Source organism: Bactrocera latifrons, unplaced genomic scaffold, assembly GCF_001853355.1.
Source record: "Bactrocera latifrons isolate USDA-ARS-PBARC rearing strain unplaced genomic scaffold, ASM185335v1 scaffold_46, whole genome shotgun sequence".
Lineage (NCBI taxonomy): Eukaryota > Metazoa > Arthropoda > Insecta > Diptera > Tephritidae > Bactrocera > Bactrocera latifrons.
The window spans coordinates 134,436-155,678 of record NW_017537112.1 but is presented as its reverse complement, the minus strand read 5'-3'; the positions used below and the strand labels follow the sequence as shown (position 1 = coordinate 155,678).

Below are 21,243 nucleotides of genomic sequence, written 5' to 3'. Positions count from 1 at the left end.
ATAATAAATTAATTCAAATAAACATCAAAATTATATAAAAGATAGTGTTAACTTCAGCGATACCGTAGCTGGTATACCCTTCGCAGGTGCATTTCTTTTAGCATAAAAGATCTTTCTCTTGATTTTTAACAAACATTTTGCATGAAAAAGTTTTTCATACCAGAACTTCATTTTAATTCAGCAGTTTGTATGGCATCTATATATGTATATGTTATACATTGTAGTCCGATCTAAGCAATATATGCTATGGAGGTCCTATTTTGGCGATTCCGAGCTGCTTCTTGTAAGTCGATATATAAAAACTAAGAGACTAGTTCAATTTAAAACTAAAAAACTAACTACAAAACAGTGCAAAAAAAATTAATTTCATACTTTTCACACCCATTTTCAATAGGTCTGTTTTTAGGTCCCTGGTTTTATGTTTCGTACATACAATCATTATTTTTAATCATTGCTACTGAACATGAAACATAATTTCAAGTAGCTAAGATACATAGGTCAAAAATTTAAATTCGATACTAAACTTTCTTGAAACATTCAGAAAGGTCCAAAATCACATTGACACAAAAAATATTAGAAAAAATGTAATTTCAAAAGAAAATTTTACCTTATTGCTCAAAATCCAGCGAAATCTATGCGTTTTATTATTTAAATATTATAAGCCACAGTAATTTGGTTAACGCTGCAAAAATAATAAAACGATAATACCCATATGTATGTATGGAAAGGTAAAATTGAAAAATCATACCAATTGGAGTTCTTCATATTTAGAATACGAAAATTATGTTTCAATTAGTTGTGCTGTTAGAGCTGCTGTGGTAGATAAAAAGAGTTTGTCGTCATGTATATAATTACTAAAATTAGCAATTTTCACTTTTCGGTTTTTATTTCATTCGACAAATTGTGGTTTATTTGTGTATATAAATTATTGTTTCTTATTTATGATTAACAATTTTCGATATTTATATTTGTATTGTATTTATAATTTAATTGATTTTAAGTAAATTTTTAATTTGTTTGCTAAATTTCTTTACACATTTTCGTATTACAAAGGTCAGAAATTAAGAAATGGTACCTGTTTAGCGATATTATTTATATCTATGACGTAGAACGAAAAGTTAGCGGACTGGAAAGTTAGCATTTAAAAGAAAGCTTAATGTCTAGGCTTAGTGTTCGTTTGATACAGTAAAAAATAATTGCATTTTTTCATAGTTTTTCCCAAGTTGTGAAAAGTTCTAATAATTATGCACTTCTATTTTTCTTTACAAGTTTTTCTTCGCTCTTCCAATTAATTTACAAGTGTACAACGCGCTTAAGTAAAATGCTTACCAACTAGTTTTGTAAGTAAAAACTTTGAAATGTATTAATTTACGCATTTATTCTCCTTTTATTTTTTGGTAAAACTAAATTTCAAATATTTATTTCTCTTTTTGTAAAGTTATATTTTGATAATTTTTTGTTTTATAATATCAAATTTAATTTTTTAATTTAATTATGCTTAATAGATTTTTGACTTTTTAGACAGCTATTCACCACACTGCATCATCAAAGTAAAAATAATTTTTTAAATTTAAACAAGATGTTAAGCAAAAACGCACTAAAAATTGCTAACACATATTTGATGGGTTTTTATGAGAAATATGGCTCAAACTCAATTCAAAACTCAATAAAAAAAATAGTTATTATTTAATGACCTGATTTACATTTCTTCATACTCAAAAACTGCCAATATTCGCGCATAATTTATTTTTGACAGTTTTAGGTGATGCAATGTGGCAGTAACGGGAAATACCATACATTATAACAACTCTCAAGTGAGCTATCAGCTGTTCATTGTTTACTTTAAAAACGCAGGAAATATGAAGGAAAGATATGAAAAAAAACTAATACGAGAACATTAATAAAAGACAAATTAAAATATTCGTTTTCATGCAATTAAACGCATGTACGTTTGTGAAACATAAAATAAAAATATTCAATATTAAAAAATGTTTTTTTAAATGAATCCAAGCATTTTCTGCAGCGCGCAGAAGAGATTGTAAGCAGTTGTTGCTACAATCTCTTATTGAAATTATTGTAAATTTGTCTAATGCACTTTTGCAATAAAATAGAAAAAGTTTAAAGTTACAGCAATATAATTTATTATTATTAGTAGCTATTTGGCAAATTGGCGTATTTTCATTTGATAATCTGTATATATATAAGCATTTACAACCAAGTATAAAAACACTTAATTATTAGAAAGTGATAAATACGCGTTTAATGTAATTCATGTAAAACATTGACAAATTAATTTAAATATTGTAGTTGCGAAATTAAAGAGAAAAAACTAATATGATTAACATATGCTATAAGAAAGTTGTAATATTGAACATTAGTAGCAAGCAGAAAATATTTGAAATCTAACCGATTATTGCGCTAAATGTATGGTACTAACTAGTGCTTAGAAGAGTTATTATTGCTCACACAACGGTGAGCTCTCAGAAATTCCGCATAAATAAAACTGTGCAAGGCTTAATTTCACATTTTTTGACACTATACAAAAGACACATCACTGCAAACCGTTGGTGGATGTGTGAATTTCTTCGTTTTGTTGTATTGTTCATTGCGTGTGGTTGGTGGTCGAATAACTAATTTCCCAGCACATGCACATCTTCGTCTTCTTGTTCCTTCTCACGTTGGCGCACGGCCACTGCCGTCTCCACCAGCAGGTACAAACATTTAAATTTATCTTTATCGTCACGGATCACACCTGCAAAACAAGTAATATTTATGACAGTTTTACAGTATATTCGGATATTTTGTGAAAAAACAGACAAACCTTTCACCAGATGACTGCCAGGATGTATAACCTGTACGGTTGATGTAATTGTATTGTTATTTGTTGCATTTGCGCTATTATTATTACTGTTAGATGCATTTGAGACGCCTGATGTAACAACCGTTGCTTCGGCGCCCACTGTTACGCCCGGTTCAGCTTTACATTCGATTGGTGTGACCAGCGCATTCACATTGGCAGCTGCTATCACATTGTTGCCTGAGTGGAAAGAGATAAATAATAGCAATTAATGTAGAACTACACGATTATGCATCGTTTAGAGGTAGGGCCGTACCTGTTGTTGTTGCGCCAGTAACACCTATTGCATGAGATTGCGCTGTCGTCGTGTGCGGATGTGATGCCGTCGTCCAATAGGTGTTATTCGTTGCAGTTGGACTAGAGGTCGTTACTTCCTCGGTACTGAAAACAGTCCCGTAAAAGAAACGTTCAATAGACGAAATAAGTGTACGCATTCATTTCGGGACGGACAGTCAAGTCACAAATAACCAAAATGAAGCGGTATGAGCGTAGGAACGAAGAGGTGAGTGGGATTTTTTTTTTTTTTTAGATGAACAACGTACAAACACACATGTGACGAAAATATTGTTGTTTTGGGTGTGTTGTTTTACGTTTGCATAGATTATATGTGTTTTGTTTTTGTAGTGGTACAATCATAGTGGCAGTAGTGATGGTGGTGGTATTGATGTTGGAAAAATTTTGAAAAGTTCCAGGCAGGCAATAGACATGGGTTGTAGACCAAAAAATACGTGTAAATATCGGAAATTTTCGAAAAACATATTGAGCACAAAAAAACAAAAAAATAGAAAGAAAATTTCAAAGAAGTATAGTAGTAAAAGAGAAAATAATAGTGTGCAGCCAAATAACTACACCTTTTTTGTATAACAAATTTGAAAGAAAAAATATTGTTTAAATAAATACATAAAAATTGATGTTTTCATAAAATTAACTTTCAAATACTCAAATTAAACATTTGTACAATAATTAAATATCAAATACTCAAATCCAACATTTGTACATATTTACAAGAGTGCTACAATGATTTTAGCACCGAGCTGTTCGCAATAGGTGTAGTTAAAATGCTTTATTCGCATTGTACAAACTTACTTCATAACGCTTTGCCAAGCGTCTGAGCTTTCAAATTTGCCTTCCTCCTCACTTTGTGGCTCGCACGAATCATATTCGTTGACGCTGTCATCTTCCGATCTGTAAGAATATAAATACATGTTATTATTAAAAATCAAAAACATAAAATTAAATAATTCGCTATTAAAAAAAAAAAAAGCGAAATACTCCATATAAAATTACATTTAATTATGATAGTGCATCAACCACACAAACAGCAAGAAACTATACAATAAAATAAGAAAAGCAAAGCATTTAAAACACAAGCCACTGTCCGACTACCTCAACGCATTGAAATATGAGTTCTTCGTTTGCGGCATACTATTCTGGATGTGGAAAATTTGATTGAGTGTTTGTGAATAGAAGTATTTCGCACTGTGCGGATACTGAGAATGTGCCGCTGCGGAAGAGTTGATTGAAGATGGCGGAGAAGCTGGCAAACCTGCAACAGCAGCAATATCTGGATTTTGCATAACGCTCGTGCTAGTATTGTATGAAGGCTGTTGCATTTGTGCAGCAGCAGCAGCGGCGGCGGCTGCATTAGCGGCTGCTTGTCTTTGTTTAGCGGCTTGAATTTTTGCCAAAATTTTTGCCTGAATTTGTGGATGCAAATTTTGAAAGCCTTGCGGATTGGCAGCAATCGCCTGCTGCCACCTTTTCGCATGGTTTTGAACACAGTTCGAATTATTCGATTATTTGATTGATGGCGAAATAAATGCAATATTTGTTGATTAATGAATGAGGTTGACAAGAGCAAAATACATTTATACAATAGTTAAACAAAAATATGCGATTAATAAAAAATTACACTATCCGAATACTTGCAATTATTTTCGACATACCTATAAATTACACTATCATCGTACTCCATGTCTGGTTCAACTTTGACCATGTGACCGCCAGGCGTTTGTACGAAATGGCCTAACGCTGTTAGTACATTTGCGACGCCATCATGTACCTCATCGCCCTCAACTTCTTCCGTCGCGCCAACGATCTAAAAAAAACCCCAAAACAAATATTTTAAAATACATTTAAGTATATGTATAAAAATGACAGCATTTCTAAATTTAAAAAAAAATATATATATATTTTAAAATAAATGTTTACGTGTATATGTATTAAAAATGCTTACCACTTCGGATGCTGGACTACCAGTAATAGGATTTGGTACAATTCCACTTGCACTTAAACTATTTGATGAGTTTAATGATGAGTTTAATTTTTTACCGCGCCTTGAAATGGTGAAGTGCAAAGGGTCATTGCCCTCTCGTCGTATCATTTCGGGTAATATACGTCTTCGGGCGTTGATAAACCAATTGCAAACCTTTTTTTAATAGAATTAAAGTTGAAAAATATATATTATAAATTTTAGAGTTGACAACACACCTGAAGAACCGTCAAATTAGCTTCCTGTGATAGTGTAAACTTTTCTGCATCGCTTGGGTATGCATTGTAGCGATGTTCATACAACCAACGTTTTAAGATCTTAACAGATTGTTTTGGCAGGTTGCCGCGTCGCTTGCGCATTAAAGAATTGTCCGCATTACCATCATTGGATTCCATTAACATATCCTTGAAATCTTTGACATCCTGCATATCAGACAAATCGTGTTCGGTCAAATCCTCTTCAACAATACTTTCATGATGATGTACGTCATCATCATCATCGGCTTCAACAACACCCAAAACGGTGACCCCGTCATGCTCAATATCTTCTTGACCATCTTCCTCAACGCTGGATGTAGATTGAAATCGATCTCGCGCTACAAATAAATATGTAAATTGGTGTTATAGACGATATTGCAATTGGCGTTAATTTGTAGCACCCACTTGTTGCCGCTCTAGATCAAACTGTTTTAAACAAAATATTTTCATATAATCAATATCTAAAAGTATGTTGCAGATGTGTAAACCAAATAACTTTTTTACAATTTTGCATGCAAGTGACATTTCCTTGTCAAATAGTGTATTTTGACATGCCGGCATGGCGATGTCAAGTGCCACCGGTCTGTCATTCCATTCTAAGCTATTGTCAACGCTACTGTCTTTCACAAAAAAGTCTTAAATATTGACACTAAGGGTTTTTTCTAGCATAACGTCACAGTATATTTATTAATAACATACAGTTATAGGATTTCTATTTACCTTCGTGCGCTATTATTTGTGCTTGTATTTGCGCCTCTTGCGCCATATCCTGTATGTCTTGGCGTACTTGCCGGTCTAACGCCAAATTGACTTCTTCGTGATGCAGTGTGTCCGGTGAGAGCATTTTGAATCTTTGAAATAGTGAATGTTTTCTCTTATAACTCGCACAATCAATGCTACAGAATCATTTATTTTAGCAATATTCTTACTAACGTATGTTGGAGCAGCCCAACATGTAACCTGGGAATGATACAAAAAACGAAAACTATTTTTAAAATCTTTAATACAACTCGTGTAACCAATTGGCTTCATCAACAATGCTATATTTTATTTTTAATTCGCTATTTCAAAGAAAAAAATTAAAGCGTCTTACAAAATTCAAAAGTTGAAATATTCCGAGTCAAAATTAAAATATACCGCCAAACGTCTGCTTACTATTTGATATATAAGTGTTCAAGTGATTTTGTCTCCTAAATACGATTAAAGCGTTTTTCTAAAATAAATTTTTTAACAAAGTTGCCTTAGGGATCACAAGTCAGCAGTTGCTTAGATGCTTCCAATAGTTTTCCTAGATAGCTCTAGACCTGCGTATTTCTCATACAGTAGTTTACCGGCTCCAGTGGCTTTTGACATGCATTTGTATACAAAATCTACAAAACGTCAATTTCTACTGCGATTTTTGACTAATTAAACTTCAAACTTTTTTCCTTCAATATTCCTTGAACGCCACGAAATATGAAGCACGCGTTTGACATTTGTCATTTATTGTTCTCCATGACGTTTTACACCATTCCAACTTAAAGAGAGAATGAAACAGATATACTCGAATTTTTGTGTTCTTTCAACGAAAATAGAATTAATAAAAGAATAATTTAAAAGCAAAAAAAAAGTTTTTCGTTTCGTTTGTCAAAATGGCGGAAACAAAATAATTGGTGAGAAAGTGACATATAGAAAAATGCAATTGGAAGCAAATGTCATTGGAATATCTTAAATAAGAATGAAATATACGAAATACATATGTATGTAAATATAAAAATTTTCTACCACCCAGTGGGTTTTGGAAACTGAGGTATGATGCTAGGGGAGATATTTTTCACCAAAACATCACCGAACGAACCGAATCTACATGTTTTAATGTAAATAATTATAGTCGGTTAAGTTATGCGCTTTACTTATATACTCAATATATACAAAAAAAATAGGTCAGATGTGGGGTATAAGATAACCAAAGCTCTGCGCAAGATGGCCGAAGCGTTGTAACATCTATGTGCAGCAGAAAATTAAGATATTAGAATATTTGTCTTTTTGTATCCAAACATACATATAAAACTTTATTATTTCATTTATTTAGCCAATGTATGAGTTTTTGTAAGGATCCATAGGCGCTACGTTGACATCACCAATATCTATATTCCATACCTCAAATGTCGTTGAATGTCAAATAGAAGCAGTAGACACAGCGAAATACCGATAATTTTCACAAAGCAGAAAAAAATGAAGTTTTGTCCGTCAACTAGTCAAAAATGTCAATTTGACATTTTCAACGCACAAATTTTGTTATTGTGTACACACAAAACAATTATTTTAGCTGTTCAATTTTATAGACCACTTTGAAACTTAATTTGTAATTTCGATTTATATGCTCGCGGAATTTTCACAGTTTTACACCGATTGCGTTAACCATACAACAAACGATTCCATTCAATACCTAAAATGCTATCAAAAAGTAGACGAAACGAACATCTAGCTAGAGCCGATTTGACAGCCGAAGCAGCGAACGAAGGCAGAATTGACTTCGCTTTTGCGCCTTTACAGTTCCCCTTTGAGAACGTATTCGTAGATAAAGAATTAAAAAAGATGTAGGTGCAGTTATTCATTTGTTTTGCTATGCACTTTCTACAGGTCTGTGGAATTTATAATACTTGCAAAAATCACACATATTTAAATTTTTTGTATAACGCGTATATTTTGATTTCAGTGTATTCCTGGAGCAAAAATTTAAGGCGCGTTTCCTTTCATTTGTGGTGATAATAATCGAATTTATTCTAATGAAATTTAAGCACGACTTGGAGTTCGATTTAACACTATTGCAACCCTGGATTCCTATTAACCCATTATATTTTGTATAGGTCACGTATGTAAGTTAATTCATATGATATTAAACATGATTTCAATAAAATGGTATATTCATTTGTATCAGGTCAGCGACTATGAGTTTTTCTGCAAAGGTGCTGTCCAACATAAAACGTTCAAATGATTCAGAGGAGGATGATTGCGATCAACATGACGCTACATTACTGAAAGTTTTGAATTCTATTTCTGCAACAGAATTTGATACGCTGGTTGATGTAAATCCAAGAGGTGCGGATTTCAAGGAAGAACCCGAATCTTGTATTGATCCTTTATTTAACAATGTGGAAATTACTTCACAAAATTACTACACTTACACATATCAAGATGCTGACTTACTAGAAACTGATGAAAGTGAGGGTGATGATAATGAAAACAATGCAACAAGTAAACTTTACAAAAGAAAACGAAGTCAAGATGAGTTCAGAGGACGTAATGGCTTTTTATGGAAGACTGCGAGAACAAATGGAGCTGAAAACAAAAGCTTTCAATCTGCGCTACAATTGCTGCAACCTAAAGGCAAAGGGCCCGCCCACACAATGGGAAGTATACTGGAAATGTGGAGTTTACTTTTTGATGAACAAATTATCTCTCAAATTTTGCACTACACCAACATAGAGATAAAGGAAAGGAGAGCGAAATTACCACATCAACGATTAATCGATGCGGTGGAGTTTCGCGCTTGGATAGGGCTTAATTATCTGTGTGGTATATTTCGTAATGCTACTCATAATGGTCCACTGGACGAGTTATGGTCATTGGAGTTAGGAAATGCTGTATTTCGCGCTACAATGCCTCTGAAAAGATTCAAATTTATATACGAATGCTTAAGCTTTGGAGAAAATGACGTAAATGGAAAGACATATAATTCCCGGGCAATATTGGATATATGGAACAAATTTTTAGTAAACTGTCGTTCATATTATGCACCAAGTGGTAATTGTTCCGTTGACGAAGTGCTGATTAATTTGACAAATTCAAGTGAAGATTCACAACTGTTAACTTTATGCGATGCAAAGACGCTTTATATGTGCAATGCGATTCTGCACCCCAAAGGGGGTTATACAGAACGTGACGTGGTACGACTGGTATCCGACATAAAAGGAAGCAAACGAAATATTGTACTTTCGCCAAAATTTATTAGCATAGAACTAACGAATAAAATGATGGAAATGGACATGTCTGTAGTTGGCATGTTGCCAAATAATGCTTTGGAGCTGCCAGCAGATCATGCGTCGAACAGTACTTGGCGAAGATTATACTCGGATCATTGCACATTAATATCAAGTGAAACTTGTCCGGGATTTTTTTTGGCCAGCGGTATTCCGAAAACAATAAACGTAGAACGTTTATACAACTTAAGCTGTAATGCATGCAATACTTACAACAAAGCATGTTGTACGTACTCAACGCGACATACAATACCACACAATGGCGTTCTTTTCTCGGCTAATTTCTTTCAGAACATGCTTGATTATGCCGCTTTGAATTCATGGATACTTTTTGTGCTTTCTTCGAATGGCGATAAAAGCATAAAACAAAGAAACTTCCAACGCCATCTTGGTCTATATCTCACACAGCAACAACTTAAACGGCAACTTAATTCGAATCGTTTAACATTGTCACAAAAAGTACAAATCTCCGAAATTCTGGGTGAGCCAACCGAGCAACTATTCGCCAGTGCCACAAACGAAATACATGGAGAAACTAACTTTATCTTTTTACAAACAGATAAAATGAAAATACCTGAAGGTATCAAGTTATTTCCAAAAAACTTACAAAGTCGTTTATGTTGCCGAAAGTGTCCCAGTAAAAATTCGCGAAAAACAAAAACGCGGTGCCAACAGTGCCTACGACCGCTTTGCCAAAAACATTTTATACTGCGTTGCCGCGATTGTACAGGTGTCCCGGAGACGGATGCAACCGCAGAGGCAGACAAATCAGAGACACTTATCAGTGAAAGTGATAATGAGGACGACCGGAATAATAACGACCCTTAGTATAGTAATTGCAGTATTATTTTCGATAAATACGTTTGAACTTCTTGATGTGGATAAGTAAAAATTAATTCTATGGAAATGAAAATTGGGCGTAATACAATAGACCTGGTCAATGCGGTTTATATTATAATTTTTTTTTTTTTTTTTGGAATTTCACGTTATCAAAATCATTAAATTAAAAATTCGAATTACTTTCTACAAGCGGTAACTTTTGGAAGTTTTGCAGCAAGTCGATAACCGATTTGCTTTACAGCCAGATATCAGCTGATTGTTATCGACATATATACGTCATATGAAACGTTTTGAATTTTGAGAAAAATGATTAAAATTTAGTTCCACACATAAAAAAAATTAATGTGCCTTTAATTTGAGGACTGGAAGGACGTAAACCCTGTGTCACTTGTGCGTAATATCGCACTCGTACATGCTTAGAGGCACTACGCTATCTTCAGTTGGTAACACGTTGCAATGAATATATGATAATTGGGGATCTATCCAAATCTAAATCTTAATTTAATTCTATAATTTCTCAGCGTCGAATTTAATAATTTTAAGATATATTAATGCATTAGTTATAAATAATACTTATTAATATTGAACTGTTTATTGCTTTATTTAGAACTTTCAATAGTGAACCATTAATTATTGGTGCAAGTTTACGAATATTTGTCAGTTGTAAAGTGTAACATTTCGCTATTTAACAACAAAAAATAAATACCATATGTTTCGCTTACTTCAAAAACTTTTACAGATAAATAAAAAAAAAAAAAATAAAGTAACATCTGAAGTCATATTTTAATTCGCGTTATTTTAAAATTTATACTGGAACTCCTTAATTGGTTTTGATTGATGACCCACATTGCGTACAGCAGTTGTTGCCGGTTGATTAAGGAACAAACTTAAAAATTGTTCATTTTGAACTGCACTTAACGGCATTCCTAGTTCACTGCAGGACTTAATGATCTCAGCACAAGCTCTTAAATCACTCCTCAAATCTTTAAAATTAGAATATTTTTATTCAATACCTCCTTAAAAAAAAAGAAAGTACTCACATTGGTGATTAAACAATTGACCCAGACAATTTGCGCAAGCTTCTCGTTGATTTTTTTGTAAAAACGCTTCTATTAGGCGATGTACAGCATCAACATTATTCGCACGTAAAAATGATGAACATAGAGAACTTGAACTATGGATGACAAAATTTCTGTTATTAACCCGTAGCGTATATATACAACAAAACATACCGTCGTGCGACAAGTAATTGTAGCTCTTTATAATGTTCATAAAGCTCTGCTGCGGATTTTTGATCACAGAACCATTCACTAGCGAAACATTGTTTCCACACACAGGCGACAACAAAAATATCTTTTTGTTCTTTATATATTGAGTGTGCCACTTGCATCAGTGAAACTAAGACCGCATCACTCTTTTGCACTAATGTCTCCTCAACAATAGTACGAAAAACATTACGCGTCATTCGCCTGCCTTCATCCGTTTCCATACAGTCCCCATAGCCACGATGCAATGTCATTAAAGCTATATCTGCACTTCCACTTCGCCAGAGTGCCATTGCTTTGAACGGTGCGAAATTGGCATATGTTTTAACAAGTGGATGTTCATGTAGCTTACACAAATCTGCCAATGAGTCGATCTGTTGCAAACGACACAATTGCATGAGGTATTTAAGACAAGCCAATAGTACTTCATTCGATGGTAGCTGCTTGTGACGTAAGCATTGCCTGATTAGGTATAGAAAATCTGGTTTATTTTTTATTTCCACCGTAGATAATAATAAATTGTCCAGTTGTGCTTGAGATAAAGAACGTATATCTAACCCCAGTTGTGGTGAACGAATAGCTTGTAAATCGCTTACAACACCCTTGGACAACATATTCACATTCTGACCGAAACTAGTAGATACCATTTCGTTGTGATCACTAAAGTTGTGTGCACTTAAATCACTTTTGTTGCTTTTCTTAATAAGCGTGTCTCGTAGTTCATCCCATTTTTTGGAATTGCGACTTACTAGTTCATTCGTTAAACAATCAATTGTGTCCAGTTGGGTGGACTTACGCTGTATTCTATTGTCATGAGATGTACCTGAATGCAATGACGGCCAGAGAAAGGATATGCAGTTTTGAAAACGTTGTAAAGCTTTTGGTGAACCGGGTGAGGTACGACGGGTCAACATGGCCATAATGACCACCGTTCGTCACATCAATTCGACACAATGCGGTTGTATTGATTATTTAAAAAATAACTTTATTTCATTTTCAACTATTATTCAATGCAAATTTACGTATTTGGGGCTGTTTGAAAAAAAAAAAACCAGCACAACGCGAATTAATAATCGATTGTTTTGGTCAGGAGAAATCAGCTGTTTGTCAAATTGAAAGATGAAAAGTGTAGCTGCCAATTATTCGTTAAAATAAAATTATTTTTTTGTTGGAGTACTTTTGGAACAATTTAATAATCCCGGTGTCTGCGGTTAACATATGTATGTATTCTTTATGAAGTAACAATTTATTACATAATCTGAATATACATATGTATGTACATATTAAGCGGGAAAATAATAGTAGAGGTCTTGCGATATATTTTATATATTCTAATCGGTTATACGTTTATACAGCTACTAACCAAGTATGGTTTGAGGTAACACGTTTACAACCAGAAGAAAATTTTATTGTTGTATTATAATTTAACCTCTCAAGTCACAGCTACTGAATTATAATCTCACAATTTCTGAGATTTTCTACTTCATAGTTCTGGGAAAACAATTTTTTTTTTGCGTACTTTTAAACAGAATTCCATCGGTATATTATCAATAAAAATTAGCTCCAAATTCCATTTTATCAGTTTTTATTTCATTTTATTTTTTAATACTTTTAACGCGTCTATTAATGGTAGTATTAAAATTTTTTATACATACATATGTATATAATCGAAAATTTTAATAACCATGACCACCAGCACCATGCCCGCCTTGTCCACCATAACCGCCGTTTCCACCAAAGTTGCCTTGTCCTCCATGACCATGTCCTCCACCAACTCCAGCATCACCGTGACCACCTCCTAAGCCACCACGTCCACCTTGGCCGCTATTAAAACCAACATGACCGTCATTAAAACCACCTTGACCGTAACCACCACCACTGTGACCACCACCGTGACCTCCTCCTAGACCGTAACCACCTTCACCGCCTCGACCACCACCGTGACCACCACCGTGACCACCACCGTGACCACCTCCTAGACCATCTTGGCCGCCACTAAAACCACCTTGGCCATAACCACCGTGACCATAACCACCGTGACCATAACCGCCTTGATCGTAACCACCTTGACCGTGACCACCTCGACCGCCACCATGACCTGGATACGCCATTGTCAAGGCGACACAGACAGCGAGGATTATCTGAAAAATTCAAGTTTAACGGTAAATAATTTATACATATTAAAATGGCACGGGTTTGTTACCATTAGTTTGGCCATTCTTCAAACTAGCTTCTAATTGTCACTTGTGTAATTATTAAACCTTTGAATGAAACTGAATAGATTTAAAAAAATGGTGGTGCTTTTATATTGGTTGGCAGAAGCTGATAGGATGAATTCAATTCTAGAAAATACACAGTAATCGAAATTGTTTTTGAGAAAAATTCCCGAAATATAACCGCAAAAAAAAATAGTATTTGTTTACAATGATAACACGAATCTGTCTTTGCTGTGATTGTTGTTCCTGCCAGTTTTGCAGCCAAATGAATGAATGAAGCGAAGATACCCGACAATGATAATGATTAAGCCTCAATTTTTGGTGTTTCTTTGACCTTTGGTTTTCAAAAAGTAAAAAGATGTTTGCTTATATACATACATGCATGTACATACATATATTTGTATTTATTTTAATATTTTAATCAAGACATTAAACTAAGTCTGGTAGAACAACAAAGAGCAATGTTCTATGAAATTCAAGACAAACATAATTGAATAGCCTAACTCCTTTAAAAACTATTATCCACATAGATATCTAATAGTCTAGTACATAAGTATCTATATCAGGATAGTTGATTTCCGGAAGTCTGTCCGTTTGTCGACCATCCGTCTGTACGACCAGTGACTAATTTGAGTTAAAATTGATGGACCCTTGCATCTAAAAAGATGTACGGAATCGAACGTTTTCATGGCCGTAAGCCGAATTTTTGGAAAAAATATTCTAATATAACATTCTAACTGTAACTGTGTGCATTTAAATCACTTTTCCTCAAGATAACAATCGCACTTTGTGAAATCATAAAAGAGAACTCCTTTAATCAGATTTTATAAGTCGACAAAGCGCTTTGTGGTCAATACAAACAAGCATAGACGTTTTATTTATATTTCCACCATCTCAATGGCATCTCACATGTGTTAAAGTTTTAGTCAAAGCGGAACAGTCAAAAAAGAAGTGCTGAGCTGGTTTCGCCTAGTTTTCTTTTAAACAATTGGCATTCGGAAAAATTCTCAACCCTACCGCTTTGACCCCGATTGCGTACTGTCTAATTACATCACCTCCAACTAGAGCAGACAATCCTTACTGAAGGCGGAGAGCCCAGTGGACTACTTGCACACGATCCACCTATGTTAGTGTAGGGTCGAAAGGATTTTTCGCAGGGCAGCGTAGTCTAAAGCTGGCCAAGCTCACGCGAAGCCCAACTACTAAGTAGAAAAACGTACAAAGAGAGCATTGCACATTGCCATTCTACAGATAGGGTGACTTTTGTTGCCAGCTCGCCAGTCATACCGAGGTTAGGTATTAGGCACTGTAGGGTTAGTGAATTCATGACTTATATATATCAACGCTCTGTTAACAGTGTGGATGATCACTTCTTAGAAGGAGGCTGTACTCCAGAGTAGTAGATCTACCGATATCTTAATGGCAGTTGTTAGATAATTTCTAACATCCCTCAACCAACCTTTCTCCCAAGCTTTGATCCATCCGTTAAGAAGCTCACTGTCCAAGCTCTCGAGCTTGTCAGTAAGTTTAACTTTTTCAAGCGCCCCTCACCACACAAAGACGACATAGTAACCTTGACTATATTGGTGTAGAGCCAAAGGATTACTTTCGGTTAGACTCCATTTTTGTCAACGGCTTCTCTCCTCGATATTAGTTTTCCTTGAAATCTTCTTATCTCAGATGAAGCCTAAATACTTCACCATATCCCCATGCTACATGCTTCTCATCTCGTAAATATGCAATATATGTACGTGTATAATATAATGTGTAATATAAAATTTGTAACAGCCGACGACTTCATGTTGGGTAGTCATACATGTATTATTTTATATGTATACATTTTTATACGCTCATAGTTTTATAGCTCATAATACATGTATGTACATATAGTTTTAGTCGAAAAAATAAGAACAACATGTAAGGAAGTGCTAAGTTCGAGTATAACCAACATTTCATACTCTTGCAACTTGCAAAGATTAAAGGCAGGGAAATACATTCATATACATAAGACTTGTTAGTTATTACAGTCTAAGGCAAGTTTTAAACCGATTTTATTCATTCTAAGTAAAGTAATGATCCTATTTAACCCATTCTAGATACGTAGATATATTATTATCAGGAAAGGTCTCTCCAAATTTCAATTATATTATCTCACACTATGTCCGATATTTTCGTTAAAAAGTCAACTATAAGCGCTGGGTCCACATATTCATAAGGTGACACACCACAAAGGCAAAATTTGTGCTTAACTTTATCCTGACATATCAATTAATACTTGATTTATGCACTGTAAAGTGAAAGAATCAAGTGGAATTTAAATTTTTGTTATATGAAAACGTAGAGAGAACGTTGTAGACGTAGTTGTAGTCCGATTTCGCCCATTTTCACACTGTGACATAGCTACGTACTAAATTTCGTGAAGAGTTGTTGGTCGGTCTCGAGATATGTGATTTCATTAAAAAGTAGGCGATGCCACGATCATCGTCCAATTTTCACACCGGTTCCCATAAAATCCTCTCATACAATCTTGGAGGTAACATTTAATGTCTCTGACGTAAATATGCTACTCTAGTGCTTAGTTATGGCACTCTATAGATTTTCGTTTAATGGCGATTTGCGGGCGTGGCTGTGGCCCGAACTTATAATTTTTTCTGTAAAAAATCCGCATACCAAATCTCATCAAGTTATCTCAATTTTTACTCTAGACTCTAGCTTGCACGGAAAGACAGACAGTCACCCAGATTTCAACTTTTCTCGTCATCTTGATTATTTATATATGGTAATAATCTTATATCTATCTCGATTAGTTTTAAGTATCATAGTATCAGTCGATCAGTTTGTAAGGTAGCTATATACTATAGTTGTTTTGATATCGGCCGTTCTTACAAATAAGCAATTTCATGGTGTGAAAAGAACGGCTGCAAAAATTTCAGATCGATGTCTCAATAAACTGAGAGAACGGTCAGCGTCAAGCGAATGTGATCACGTTTTCAAATAAGTCGAAATGCTCGAACGAGTAATCGAAAGTTAGACTCGTTGGAAGGATCATCTGAGACGTTACCGCGTCCAATATTTGGGTGAGCTAACCTTCAAAAAATAAATGCCAAATAATGTTTTTTCAAATGATAATAAACATTCCCCATTAAATTTAAAGTGTCTGTGTTTTTTCTTTAAAAAAGTAGGAGACCTCAAAATGGATAACCCTTTATAAACCAATCTTAGATTCCAAGACTTCATTTTGTATAGACAAAGGAATATTTCACGAACCTTTCTGAGAGCATCGAACATTTGGTTACACCCAAACTTAATCCTTACAGAACAACTCTGAAAAGGCTATGTTTTGGGCAGCCATCCTGTATAATTAACAGGAATTCCTTGTATTTACTTTATGATCAAAAAATTAGCTACAAATTCTTTTTTAACTGTTTTTATTTTTTCATTATGAATACTTTTAATACATACGACAACTAATTGATCGCCTTAAAAAGTTTTAGTAGCCACCGCCACCATATCCACCTCCACCATGGCCGCTACCACCGTATCCACCACTACTGCCACCACCACCATGTCCACCATGTCCGCCTAGACTGCCACCATAACCACCACCACCACCATGTCCGCCTAGACCGACACCATAACCACCACCGCTTTGTCCACCGTAACCACCACCACCACCGTGGCCAACGTGTCCGCCTAGACTAGCGTAACCACCTTGACCGCCACCAATTCCGCCACGACCACCATAATCGCCTGGATGCGCCATTGCCAAGGCGACGCATACTGCGAGTATTATCTGAAAGGTACAAGTATAACGGTAAAAAATGTGTCATGTTGAAATGGCACAGCTTGTTACCATTATTTTTGCCATTCTTCAAATATGCTTCAAATTGTTACTTGTGTAATTATTAAACCTTTGATTGAAACTGAATAAATTTCGAGAACTTTTGGTGCTTTTATACCTGTGTGGAGGAGTTGATGGGATAAACAAAAAATAGAAAACTCGTTTGGTGGGTTATCAGCAAAATGCCAAAATAATAAAACCATAACAAATAACGAAATTTTACATTCAAACGGGAACATTTTTTTTTATACGATATAAAAAATAAATAATTGCACTTTTTATACCTAATGCGAAGGTAATCATTGCAATTGAGTTTTTGAGATATGCACAAAACAAAACAGGAAAAATCTTATTTTCGGTTGCAATCAAATTTATAATTTTTTATACAAGAACTTACAGTTTATAAGGCAGCAATATGCTATAGTTATCTGATCTGAACAATTACTTCGGAGATTGCATTATTGCCTTAGCTAATACCAATGACAAATTTTTTGAAGATATATTTTCAACTAAAAATGTTTTCTATACAAGAACTCGATTTTGAACGATCAGTTTGTATGACAGCTGTACTATATGCGACAGTGATTCGATCTGAAACATTGTTTTGGCGTCTGCGCCCTTACCTTCAACAATAATCAATGTCAAACTACGTGAATATATCTGGACAAGTAAAAAAAAAAACTAATAAATTATTTGGGAGAAAAAGACATGTACAAAATTCAAGAGAAATATCTCAAAAACTGAGGCACTAGTTCGCATACATCGGAGCGGGTTGATTTACAGGAAGCCAAAAAGACGAAAATATGACATATGCGGTAAATATTCTACAGATAGTTCTGAACAACTTTGCCGAAGAGACTACAGATCCAAAAACGGTTTCGAGCCAGCGATTTCATCAGTTTTGGTGCAAGCCGAAAATGCAGCGTTCGTTAGAGCAGAGGTACGCAATTAAATTAAATTACAGAAGCGTTTGATATGATTAAGCATGAATTTGTTCTTTCTGGAAAAACTCAAGAGATTCAATCGAAGGCTCAATCGGGTTCGACAAGACATCGCAGCCGATTGAAAGTTGCACCACGACAACACCCCCACTCGCACCGACTTTCTTGTGAACAGCCACCTAATCAAGGCCGGCAGCCCAACGCAGATGTGGACCAGACATTTTTTTGTTTCCTAGCCTGAAACGGCCGATGGAAGACAAGCATTTTGAGACGACTGAGCGGATCCACGCAGCATGCACCACGGCTCTCAAAGTTATTCCGGAGAGTGCCTTCCGTGACGCCTTCAATGCTTGGAAATCTCGCTCTCAGCGCTGCATCGACGCAGAGGGAGCCAACTTTGAAAATTTTTAAAGAAATGTAACGATTGTTTAATACATTTTTTTTAATCAATTCAGTGCTATTACTTTYCGGACAATCCCTGTATATCTCATATAACCGATCTATCCGATTTTTTAAAATCCGTCTTAAAAATTACTGGCTCGAAACCGTTTTAAGGCCCTTAAGCAAAGTTGTTCAGAATGAGCTATAGATCCGTTCCAGCATACATACATACAGATAGTTGGGCGAACGGACGACAATTATGCTGTAGGAATTTTGTCGGCAGCATGATGCGATCCGCATTGGTCAACCTAAAATATTTACCCACCAAATGGACACTGTTAATCAACTGACATGCAAATTCACTCACTGGGTATAAAATTATTATATTTTCGTCTATTTGATTGAATTATAATATGTGCATCTTAAAAAAATAATGAAAGAAATAATAAACGCGTTGTTTTTGAGAAGAAAAAAAAAATTTAAGAAACAATCAAAAAAAGTAAATTTTATTTAGTATAATGATAACACGAACTGTGTTTGCTGTAATTGTTGTTCCTGCTGGTTTTGAAGCCGAAATTGAAGCGTAAATGCCGGTCCGTGATAATGATTAAGCCTAATTTTTCGGTGTTTGTTTGACCTTCATTTATACACCCCTTAAATATACATATTATTTAAACTGAAACTGCAAATGTGACAAGATAATCATTATTCGATCAAATGTCGCTAAGAGCTTTGCTCGTGACACGTTTGAATACACTAATGCGTAGATTGCCTTTTATATTTCGGGATTTGCCTACCCTAGTGCTTGCGATCGGAAAACTCACAATTCTATCTTAAAGTTTGACATTTTTGAAGGTATGCGTACACAGAACATTTTGAGCGAGACAAAGAAACCGCAACAGTGCAGCGATGAACTTAATTCAATTTTTTCGATGAAGGACAGGGCTTGTCGGTGGTATGGTGTATTCCATCGAGGTCCTAGATCACTCCAAGACGGCTCCTGTGAAGTTTATCCAAAATCAGTAGTTGTTCCGGAAACTATTGATGCTGTGCACAAACAAATGTTTATCATGTGATCTATTCTGAGATCGAGCCAATTATGAACATTTGACTATAAACAACTTTTTTCACGTTGGATCCCACAGAATTTGTCACTCGCTCAAAAAAAAAACTCGTATCGAGTGATCGGGAGAAATGTTGAAAAAATACAATAGCTGTGCTTCGAAACATGCCTATGAAATCGTGAGAGATGATGAATCGTGGATTTATGCGTATGAGCCCGAAAGTAAAGACCAGTCGACTTCATGTACATACATATGTTTCAAGATGAACGGAATCCAACAAAAGCTGTTCATGCACGAAGCACTTTCAAGCAACGGTTTTTTTTTATATAAACTGAACATTTCGCAATCATACCACTAGAACAATACAGCACCGTAAATTCTGAGTGGTACAAAACTATTTATTTGCTTGTTCTCAAGAAATTGAAAAGACGGATCACTCGTCATCACGAAAATGCTAGCTCTCACACTTCGACTGAATCAGTCGTATTTGTGAGCACTCAAAACATCGATTTTATATGAGTCATCCGCCTCCTGAATTGGTATCGAATTACTTCTTTTTATATAAACTAAGAGGTCAACGTTTTTCGTCACCTGAAGAAGCGGTCGATACGATCAGCACTCATGCTTTGAAGATACCTCAGTCAGAGTGGCAAAAGTCCACAACAACTGGTTCAAATGCATATAAAACTTTATACATCTTAACGGAGATGTTTTGAAAAAGGAATAAATCGATTTTCGAAGATTAAAATTTTTTTTCATTCTCTAACCGTGAAATACAAAAGTCAACCTACGTATCTACTTGTAAATATCAAAATGATAACGACAGCAAAGGGAATTGATTGCCGGAAGTCTGTCGGCCGTCCATCTGTCCAACATGCGATAATTTGAACATCAGCATCTTAAAGATGTATTCGTGCGCAATTGAACTATTGCCACACCTACAAACCGAAAATTTTTTAAACAAAACAAAATGAGGAAAATGTTAATTTCGACTGTAATGAAGCTATTATATAATTCCCTCCTTAAGTGTATTTTTTGTAGTAACTATATACATATGTATGTATATAATACGAGCAAAAGATAGTAAGACTTTGCTCATAATTTTAAAATTCCTTATTTATTCTTCAAAATTTATGTCGTCCCCTTTAAAGTAATTCTCCTTGGCCCCAATATACTTGTGCCAACGTTTTTCCTAATTCTAATTTAACAGTTGTTAAAGTCCACTGAAGTGCCTTCAATGTGGGTGACGATTCGCGATTAATGTTTTCAATAGACTCAAAATGGTTT

The 21,243-nt window shown here is 34.9% G+C and overlaps 6 protein-coding genes across 18 annotated transcripts in view; 1 reads left to right on the top strand and 5 right to left on the bottom strand.

The window, feature by feature from the left end:
• Positions 1-911, bottom strand: part of LOC108973137 — a 23,079-nt gene extending 22,168 nt beyond the window's left edge. For all 3 annotated transcript variants that reach the window (XM_018940181.1, XM_018940182.1, XM_018940183.1), the window contains exons 1-2: positions 749-911; positions 608-682 (exon numbers count right to left, since the gene is read on the bottom strand). The gene's annotated coding sequence lies outside the window, so the exon portion shown is untranslated. The remainder of the gene's footprint in view (positions 1-607; positions 683-748) is intronic.
• Positions 912-2,326: 1,415 nt separating this feature from the next.
• LOC108973133 (homeobox protein Mohawk) lies at positions 2,327-7,692 on the bottom strand. Of its 6 annotated transcripts, none has more exons than XM_018940173.1 (10): positions 7,526-7,692; positions 6,107-6,346; positions 5,348-5,724; positions 5,094-5,285; positions 4,804-4,955; positions 4,244-4,615; positions 3,944-4,042; positions 3,114-3,250; positions 2,822-3,037; positions 2,327-2,752 (listed from the first exon to the last, which is right to left on the bottom strand). In XM_018940173.1, exons 2-10 carry the CDS (start codon positions 6,228-6,230, stop codon positions 2,631-2,633), a joined length of 1,791 nt encoding a protein of 596 aa, XP_018795718.1. In that variant the 5' UTR covers positions 6,231-6,346; positions 7,526-7,692; the 3' UTR covers positions 2,327-2,630. The 6 variants fall into 6 exon arrangements, with proteins under 6 accessions (XP_018795718.1, XP_018795717.1, XP_018795719.1 ...); XM_018940172.1 differs by lacking the exon at positions 7,526-7,692 and adding an exon at positions 6,480-6,922; XM_018940174.1 differs by lacking the exon at positions 7,526-7,692 and adding an exon at positions 6,542-6,922.
• On the top strand, positions 3,261-10,459 carry LOC108973132. 6 transcript variants are annotated; one of them, XM_018940168.1, is made up of 3 exons: positions 3,261-3,359; positions 8,085-8,244; positions 8,307-10,459. In XM_018940168.1, coding segments are annotated over exons 2-3 (1,932 nt in total). In that variant the 5' UTR covers positions 3,261-3,359; positions 8,085-8,242; the 3' UTR covers positions 10,237-10,459. The 6 variants fall into 6 exon arrangements, with proteins under 6 accessions (XP_018795713.1, XP_018795714.1, XP_018795715.1 ...); XM_018940169.1 differs by lacking the exon at positions 3,261-3,359 and adding an exon at positions 7,021-7,038; XM_018940170.1 differs by lacking the exon at positions 3,261-3,359 and adding an exon at positions 7,225-7,242.
• A 371-nt stretch (positions 10,460-10,830) lies between these two features.
• LOC108973135 lies at positions 10,831-12,628 on the bottom strand. Its single transcript, XM_018940179.1, has 3 exons — positions 11,481-12,628; positions 11,289-11,422; positions 10,831-11,231 (listed from the first exon to the last, which is right to left on the bottom strand). The coding sequence occupies exons 1-3, from the start codon at positions 12,431-12,433 to the stop codon at positions 11,047-11,049; spliced, it is 1,272 nt and encodes a 423-aa protein (XP_018795724.1). The 5' UTR covers positions 12,434-12,628; the 3' UTR covers positions 10,831-11,046.
• A 526-nt stretch (positions 12,629-13,154) lies between these two features.
• Positions 13,155-13,825, bottom strand: LOC108973136 (glycine-rich cell wall structural protein 1.8-like). The gene is made up of 2 exons (XM_018940180.1): positions 13,717-13,825; positions 13,155-13,654 (listed from the first exon to the last, which is right to left on the bottom strand). The coding sequence occupies exons 1-2, from the start codon at positions 13,729-13,731 to the stop codon at positions 13,190-13,192; spliced, it is 480 nt and encodes a 159-aa protein (XP_018795725.1). The 5' UTR covers positions 13,732-13,825; the 3' UTR covers positions 13,155-13,189.
• Positions 13,826-17,140: 3,315 nt separating this feature from the next.
• LOC108973127 (glycine-rich cell wall structural protein-like) lies at positions 17,141-17,657 on the bottom strand. Its single transcript, XM_018940160.1, has 2 exons — positions 17,583-17,657; positions 17,141-17,522 (listed from the first exon to the last, which is right to left on the bottom strand). The coding sequence occupies exons 1-2, from the start codon at positions 17,595-17,597 to the stop codon at positions 17,220-17,222; spliced, it is 318 nt and encodes a 105-aa protein (XP_018795705.1). The 5' UTR covers positions 17,598-17,657; the 3' UTR covers positions 17,141-17,219.
• Positions 17,658-21,243: the final 3,586 nt, after the last annotated feature.